The 9,130-nt window shown below is 45.1% G+C and overlaps 1 protein-coding gene across 2 annotated transcripts in view; it reads right to left on the reverse strand.

Moving 5' to 3' along the window:
* The window catches only part of PIN4 (peptidylprolyl cis/trans isomerase, NIMA-interacting 4), an 88,964-nt gene extending 82,611 nt beyond the window's left edge, over nucleotides 1–6,353 (reverse strand). For both annotated transcript variants that reach the window (XM_025372370.1, XM_025372369.1), the window contains exons 1-2: nucleotides 6,211–6,353; nucleotides 1,825–1,898 (exon numbers count right to left, since the gene is read on the reverse strand). In XM_025372370.1, the coding sequence (XP_025228155.1) occupies nucleotides 1,825–1,898; nucleotides 6,211–6,352 (216 nt within the window). In that variant the 5' untranslated portion in view covers nucleotide 6,353. The remainder of the gene's footprint in view (nucleotides 1–1,824; nucleotides 1,899–6,210) is intronic.
* Between the last annotated feature and the right edge of the window lie 2,777 nt (nucleotides 6,354–9,130).

Raw genomic sequence — 9,130 nt, forward strand, 5'->3', positions numbered from 1 at the left:
TCTCTTTTAGACAAGGTCTCATTCTGTTGCCCAGGATGGAGTGCAGTGGCGTGATCATGACTCACTGACGCCTCGAACTCCCAGGCTCAAACAATCCTCCTACCTCAGCCTCCCAAGTAGCTGGGACTACAGGCACACACCACCATGCCCAGCTAGATGTATTATTTCTTACAACTGCATGCGAATCTATAATTATCTCAAAATAAAAGGTTTTATAAAAAAAAAATTTAACTCTAATCTACTTTCCTAGTGAATAACGTGCCACTCCTTTCCATATATCTCATGAGTGGCCACATTGAACTTATTTTTTCCAGAGAGGGTAAGACACCTCTTTGAAGCCATATGCACCAGGTGTGGTGGCTCATGCCCCTATAATCTTAACACTTTTGGAGGCTGAGGCGGGAGGATCGTTTGAGGTCAGGAGTTCAAGAACAGCCTGGGCAACACAGTGAGACTCCATCTCTACAAAGATAAAAACAACAAAACAAAGTTTTTAAAAAATTAGCTAAAACCGCCGGGCACGGTGGCTCATGCCTGTAATCCCAGCACTTTGGGAGGCCGAGGCAGGCGGATCACCTGAGGTCAGGAGTTCAAGACCAGCCTGGCCAAGATGGTGAAACCGCATCTCTACTAAAAATACAAAAAACTAGTTGGGCGTGGTGGCAGGCACCTATAATCCCAGCTACATGGGAGGCTGAGGCAGGACAATCGCTTGAACCTGGGAGGCGGAGGTTGCAGCGAGCCGAGATCGTGCCATTGCACTCCAGCCTGGGCAACAAGAGTGAAACTCTGTCTCAAAAAAAAAAAAAAAAAAAAAAAAAAAAAGTAGCTAAAGCCATATGCAGTGCAACAGTCTCTCAGGTTAGATGCTTATAAAAGCATATAGCCAAAATTACCCTAGAATATCCCTTTATGAAGATGTCATATGGGAGACCAGCATGTCAGCTCTCCTTTAAGCCCAGACATAGCCAGACACACTCTACTTTGTAACAATGACCACTTCTTCACTTGAGCACCAGTTGAAGTAACTGGGTTGTATTTAGGGGCTATGTTTTATGAAAACTTATCTTTGGATACCAGAACCCCACTTCACATGACTGGATGCCCATACAAGAATTCAGCGCAACTATAGAAAAGCAGGTGCATGTCTCTCATCTCTCCCTCTCCCTCTCTCTCTCTCTCTCTCTCTGTGGGGCATAGGTTCATTGAATAGAAGAGCGGGCAGAACAGCCCACACCATTTACATGATCTCTCTTTTTTAGGCTACACATGTATGGCTGCATTTATATGATGCAGTTCTACTGCTAAGCTTATCATACAGCAAGGAAATATATATCTTTACCGAACTGCTCCCAAGTAGCCTGTGATAACAAGGATCATCTCTTACTTTTTATTTATTTATTTTTGAGACAGGGTCTCGCTCTGTTGCATAGGATGAGTGCAGTGGCACAATCATGGCTCACTGCAGCCTCGAATTCCTGGGATCAAGGAATCCTCCCACCTTAGCCTCCTGAGTAGCTAGGGCCACAGGTGTGCACCACCACGTCTGGCCAATTTTTTTTTTTTTTTTAGTTACAGGGTCTTGCTAAGTTGCCCAGGCTGGTCTCGATCTCCTGGGCTCAAGTGATCCTCCCGCCTTGGCCTCCCAAAGTGCTGGGATTACAGGTGTGAACCACTGCGCCCAGCTCCAATTTTGTGTTATTTTGATTTTATACCAGCGTCAGGCTGGCCTGGTAGAATGAGTTAAGCATTCCGTCTTTTATGTGTACTAACACATAAATGGAATTTATATTTAACATGGAAAAAAAGAAACTAGTAACTCACCTTTACTGCATTGCCACCACCTTTGGGAGCTTGAGCCTTCTTGTCAGCACTGTCACTCCCAGAGGCTGCTCCCCCTTTAGAGAAGAGATGACAGGTACTCATTTAAACTGCACCTCCATGTTTACGGACAGGTCCAACACACAACGGGAGTGGATACTTCCATCATAACGCCACACTTCAAAAGGGAACTCGGCCAGACACTTTACAACAAGGGTATCCAATCTTTTGGCTTCCCTGGGCCACAATGGAAGAATTATCTTGGGCCACACAAAATACACTAACACTAATGACAGCTGACGAGCTAAAAACAAACAAACAAACAAAAATCACAAAAAAATCTCATAATGTTTTAAGAAAGTTTCCGAATTTGTGTTGGGCTGCATTCAAAGTTGTCCTGGGCCATATGCAGCCCGTGGGCCATGGGTTGGACAAGCTTGCTTTACAACATCAAGCTAAATTAATCTGACTCATCTTTCTTCAAACAGGAAATCTGTGCCCTATATAAACCCTTCACAGAAAATGGATACACAAATGAGTGTGCTAATAGGTAAATGAAAGCTCCGGAAGCCTGGCCCAGATTTTCTGCATGCAATTTAACACCCTGCCTTCTGAGGGCAGACTCTTAAGTTCTTGTAAGAGTTCTATCAAGTATCACAACTATGTGTTTAAGCATCACAATTCCAGTAAGTAAAATCTCCAAGAATATATTTTTTAAAAAGATCAAATTTCCCACTACCCATTTTTGGCTAAAGAATACATTCATGTCCAGATTTCTAGAGTCTACTACATTGCCTACTGATGTCTTCCTAGAACCATTAGCAGCATCTTACATTTTACTAGTATGTCATTTTACTACTATGGTAACTTCTGTGTCAATGGCAGCCTACGTACTGCTAGAGGCTGATGTTCCTAATAATTACAGTTGAATTAAGGGTTCAGTTCAATAAACATTTCCTAAACAACTACTGAGTTCCAGGCACTGGGAGTACAAAGATGAACAAGCCATGTACCTTCCTTCAGAAAACTCATATTCTAGTGAGGAAGACAGATCATTTCAGGAGAATGCAGGAGATGCAGAGATGGTGATGGACAGGGGGCTGTGGAGGCACAGAGGAACACTGGAGCCAGCCAGGAAGGTTTCCTGGATAAGTAGGAGCTGGTTAGCCAAAGAAAGGATGAGGAGACACTCCAGAATGGGGGAAACGACATGGTATGTGTAAGAAATTGTATGGATGAAGCCAAATCTGAGGTGGGAGTGCACTCAGATGAGCCTGCCTGAGGGAGGTAGCTGAGGGTCAGGTCATTGAGGCCTTTTGGCCCCATTAAGGAGCTTGGGATTTATCTTAGACGTAATAGGGAGCCATTGAAAAGTTTTAAGCAGGAGTCTCCATCTTGCTTGTCTTAGTATCTCCAAGCCTAGCACAATGCCTGGCACACAAAAGGTATTTTAATAAATGTTTGATTAAACTGAAATCCCCAAATACTGACTACCAAAACCCTAAGAAAATGCTACTGCCAAAGGAGTGTTATTAAATCAAACTCCTAACTGGGTTTGCTGTAGATCCGCTCTTGAATGATGATGCCTTCCAGTTATCCCATCCTCTTCCCCACTGGATGCTGTCATCTTCTGACTGCCACCTCACTGCCTTTGATTTCCTAAGGACTCTGCCAACAGCTTTGGGCTTCCTCTCCACCCTCACTCCTGCCATTACCTTGAGTGACCTCACCATCTATCTTGAGGAATCTCACAGTTCTAGGTCTCTTTCCCGAATGTCATGCTCTCTACTCCAAGCTACCGGCCCCGGGGGCACACAATGCAACTGTGCCACTCAGAACTAGTTGTCTCTGGCTATAACCTCCTGTCCTTCCAGCTTTCTCATGTCTCATTCCCACAGTACTGGCTCTCTGACTTCACAGAACCTCCCCCTCGACCCCAGTCCCTTTGTCCTGCTACATTCACCTAGACCACCAGACCTCTTTTCACCTTCCCACTCTGGACCCCATGCTCGTTCATCTGAACTGCATTCCCACTGGCCCTTGTAATTCCCTTGTGTTGCTATCCTCCTATCATAACTGCCTAACAAAACTTCAACCACAGCTTAAGGCTGCACCTAGCTCTTTTCAATCCTATATTGTGCCAGTTGCATGGTACCACGTAAATCAGACTGTGAATATTATGTAGTCTACAAATTCATGGCCTTTGATCTTAGTCAGGCTCCTAGCCCTGAGGGCACTTCTTTTACTTTTGTTTCATTCCGTCTCCCATTACAATATTCCAGACCTTTATCACTCTCCTCAAGATGCCTACTGACTCCCTGCCCCTCCATCTCCTTTCCTATGACCTCAAGCATAAGGTGTCCCTGCTCCCCCTAGGTCCTGGATTCCATTTTCTCCTAAATCTCACTCCTCTGTACCTTTACCTCTTTTACTTTACTGGATCCTTCAGCTTCACTCCCAAGTTTTCCCCATTCCAAAGAAGCAAAGAAAATAAAACTTTCTCTTAATCCTCTGTCCTCCTCTACCTACCATCCCATTTCCATGCTTTTCAATTAAAACTTTTCAAGAAGTCCAAATTCCCACTTCCCAGTCAGTTCTATAGTCACTGCAATCTGGCTTTTGTTTCACTGAAATCACTTTTACCCAAGGCCACCTCTAATTTCCAAATCTGCCATGCTTGATAGACTATACCCTCTCTCTTTAAAACATTCTGGTCTCTCTTGCCTCTGGCCACCATTCTGCACTCCCTCTATCTGTCTGCCTTTCTCTGCCTGTCCTAGATCACATCCTCTGCTCTCTGCTCTTTTAATTCTATAAACTCACCATGGATAACTGCATACACTCTAATGGGCTCAACTACCATCTATAAGTTAATGACTCCTAAAACTTACATGTACAGTCTAGACCTCTCCCTCAAACTTCAGACTCAAATATTCAACCACTTCCTGACTACATCTCCACTGAGATGTCCCACAGACACCTCAAAGCCAATCTATCTGAAAGTGAATTCATCAGTCTCATCCCTGCTCCTCATGTATCCTTGATGTTAGCCTGCAGGACCTGCAACAGGTTAGAAATCCAATCCAGAAAACAGAATGATCGTTGATCCTCCCTCACCACCCCTCCCCAACCCAATAAATCACCAAGTCTTGACTATTTCACATCCTAATGTTTACAGAATCTTTTCTCTTTTCTCAGTTCCCACAGCCACTCCCTTAGGTCAGTCCACCATCATCTCTCACCAAGACTACCACAACAATCTCCTTACAGGTCTTTCTGATCCTTAACAGTCCTTCTTAGCACCACATATAGCACTCTCCATGATCTGGTCTCTGTTTCTGTTTTCATTCTCACCACTTGCCATTCTGCCTTGAGTTTTTGCTCCAGCAACACTACACTGCTCACATCATGCTGTTTCCCACCTCAGTGCTTTTGCTGCTGGACCCCAAGTTAGGAATGCTTTAACCTACCCTCAATGCTCATCTTGACCTCTGCCTAATTCGTCTCCAGAAAGCCCTGTTCCCCAGCTAAATGAAGCACTTCTCTCAATTTCTATTATATCCCATACACATCCCTCAACACTACATTTAGTACAGTGCTTTATGATCACTAAGCCTTTATCTTCGGGAGCTCCTTAAGGCCAAAATCTTTTTTTTTTTTTTTTTTTTTTGAGACAGAGGCTCGCACTGTCGCCCAGGCTGGAGTGAGTGCAGTGGCACGATCTCGGTTCAATTGCAACCTCTGCCTCCCGGGTTTAAAGTGATTCTCCTGCCTCAGCCTCCCGAGTAGCTGGGATTACAGGCGTGCACCACCATGCCTGGCGAATTTTTGTATTTTTAGTAGAGACGGGGTTTCGCCATGTTGCCCAGGTTGGTCTCGAACTTCTGACCTCGTGATCCACCCTCCCTCGGCCTCCCAAAGTGCTGGGATTATAGGCGTGAGCCACCGCACCCAGCCTTCTGCTTTATTTTTATATCCTCAGCGCTTAGCACTGTGCCTGACACATTTCTGTTCAATGGATGAATGATTCCTTCCCCGATGGAGGGCATGTCATTCTGTAAGCATTAAAGTGAACTTTAAGGACCATAATCAATGTGTACTTCTTATTACTGGCTTTTGATAAGACCCAATTTTAGAGCTCTAATAACCCCTCAAAATAGCAGCCCTAAAGTCATCGCCTCCGAGGAACTATCCCCACCAGATTCCATTACCCATCAGGGCGCTCCCTGAACTGTAGCCCAATGTATTCCTACACATGGAATCGATGGGGCCACTGTGGGGCCACTGGCTACCTGCTGCATTCGTCCCGGACTCCGGAGATGGACTGTCTGTTCCCTCCCTTCGCTCCTCACCCGCCCCCATTCTCCTGGATCGCTCTGGCCGCTCTACCTTTCCCCGCTTTTCCAGAACCACTTTTTCCTTTGGGCGGCATCTTGGAAGCTTGTTGTTGAACTCTGAACTGCTCCAGTTGCCGTTCAAGCCCCCTTACACCGCCATGGGCATGTCCTAAACAAATGCCTGAAAGCCGCATCTCAATTGACCGTTCTTATTGAGGCTCCGGAAGCAGGCACAGCTCGGGGCAGACCCTGTCCTTTGGCTCTTGGACCAATGGGGCTGAAGATGTCTGACCAATAAGACGCTTCGGGCCGAAACAAAGGCGGAGGGGCGGAGACAAAGGCCGGATTAGGGCGGGAAGCCCCGCCTCTGCGCTTTTTGTGACTTCTTTCACGCACCGTAATTTGCACCAGATCCCCCACTCCCCACGCTCTACCCCCGAAACCTCCAAGCTTTTTTCACGCTTGCGCAGTAGGAGCCGCGGGGGCCTCTGCAGTCCCTCGGCGCCAGCTCTGGCCAATCCCGCGGGGCCGCCAGACAAAGGGAAGCAGGAGGAACAGTGGTGGCGGCCAAGTTCTGCTGTCTCCTCGTACACATAGGGTTGCCCTCCCTGGCAGTTTTTCGTTTGTTAATTTTATTCTGCAGTTGTAGCTAATTGGGTTCAAAAGGTAGTTTTTTAAAAAGCCTGTTACCCTTTTGCCTCTTGCAGAGCTCAGTCATGGAGAAACATTGGAAGCAGTCTTAAGTGCTCCTCAGTCGGGTACTGCTTAAATAATGTTTTAGCCACACAAAAATATATTATACAACATTCAAAATAACGGTTTTGAACAGATAGGGGAAATGTTTTTAAGACCAAGATAAAGAATATGATTCCTTGTAAAAGAAGTATATGTAATGCACTGTATGGTATATGAATATAAAGGAGAGGAAAGCTATACAGCAAGATGTGGCCAGTGGTGCTACATACAGGTCATCGTGTTTGTTTCTGTGTATTTTCCAAAATTTCCATAATGGTGCAGCATAATGTAGTAAAAGCATGGATTCTGGAGCCAGATTGCCCAGTTTCAAATCCCTGCTCCAAATCTGTCTACTAGCTCCATGACCTTGAGGAAGTTACTTCACCTCTCTTTGGCTCAGTTTCATCATCTGTAAAATGTAGTCGATGATAATAGTACCTACTATTATCCTATCAGGTGTTAAGAGAATTAAACAAGTTCATATCTGTAAAGCACATAAAATGATGGCTTTCTCATATTAATAGTGTTTGCCTAAGATAAATGATTTTTGAATGTGTGCCCACACACTTTTTCTCCCCTTACAATCCCTCCCACCATCAATAATTTGTATATGATATGTCAGGGCGTTTTCTCCACTCCATGAGAGAGCTATCCTAGCTTGCCACTGCCAGCCAGAATGTAGAGGTCTTCCAGCTCAGAGTTTAGTTTTTGGATGCAGCCTTGCTGGACCTGGAGATGCTTCATGCTCATACCAGGGACTCAGGTATTTCTGAGATTGTGCTCATCCCCTACTCAAGACATAACATGGAGCCCCCTTATGTTTGGCTGCTATAAATTCTGGACACATTTTGGGCACTCCTTGTTTTGGATTGGGAGTGATCAACTGCAGAGGACACATCTAGTGGTGAGGGGATCATTGCTCTGCCACTTCTGAGGTGGATCCTGCCCCTGTACTAATTTTCCAAGTTCGGCTGCGAGATGGAGGGTCGGGGGAGTCGGGGTTGCGGGTTGACGATGACAGTGTAACCTTGTGTTCATCAGGTTATCTATGGCCAAGAGGCCCAAGAGGAACCTTTACTTTTGATTTTTCATTGGGAAGAGCCTTTCCTGTGACCACTGGCTATGGCAGTTGTGAAGTAGGAATGAAGCAAACTAGAGTTCAGATCCCAATGAACAGCCAATGTCTGTCAATGGCTGATGTGCCTGGCAAGTGCTTAGTGCCTGGAACACTGTGAGAGTTTTCTGCATTCCAGCAGATAATAACAACAACAATGATAATACGCAAGCCTGTGTCCATGGCTGAATTTTTCAAGCAAGCCTGAAGGCCAACAGCTCCAAGGGGAAAAGAATGGGCATAGGCCTGCTGGAGGTTTCAAGGTCAAAAGCACTTTAAGATAGATCTCAACTATGCAGTATGCATTACAAAAATGGGGCAGGTATTATGATACAATTTTAAGTATAAGTTCTGAAATGTGAGTTTAACTTTCATTTTCTTCAGTTTATATTATGTTCTATCACTTGACATTTTTTATTCAAGAGAAAAAGACAATAAACATAATTTGAAAAGCAAATCATAGAAAAGCCAGCTTCTATTCAGGGTTAAGTCTGCACCAGTCTATGGAGGCAGACTGTGGAGGAGTCTGTGGAGCAGAGTGACAGATTAACTGAAGAGAGAGGGCAGGGGGAGCAAAGAGGAGAAAAATTCAGCCTTGAAACCATGGTAACATCTGCTGGAGTGTGCACTGCGACTCAGCCAGCAATGGCTGCCAGTTGTATTTTCTACTAATTATCTCATCAGGTTCATTCTTCTATGCATTACTTGAGGAAAATCAGGAAGAGAAGCTGGCAGCCCTCTTCCCAGGACAGAGGTTCACAGACCTTGGCCCAGACTCACATACTGCCCCACCTAACCTGCTTCACAGCCAAAGAACTACAGTTTCTTTACTATTTGAGATCCCAGCGGAGCTTCTTCTGCAGGGGAAAGCTTGAAGCAACAAAACACAGAGATCTAGTTGATCCCATTCATAGATGGTCATTGCATAGGGAACTCTGGGCCCCAGACTCTGGGAACAAGGGCAGGAAAAGGTCATGTTTGGAAAATGAAGACAGGAAAAAAATCAGTACATAGTGGATGAGATCAGCCACCTATAAAAGTGACTACTTATCGTGGCAAATGGACATAGGTATTGATATTAAATATATTGCTGATAAGACTGATGTATCTCCGGGAGTCCAGT

The sequence above is a fragment of the Theropithecus gelada genome, chromosome X, assembly GCF_003255815.1.
Source record: "Theropithecus gelada isolate Dixy chromosome X, Tgel_1.0, whole genome shotgun sequence".
In the NCBI taxonomy this organism is placed as follows: Eukaryota; Metazoa; Chordata; class Mammalia; order Primates; family Cercopithecidae; genus Theropithecus; species Theropithecus gelada.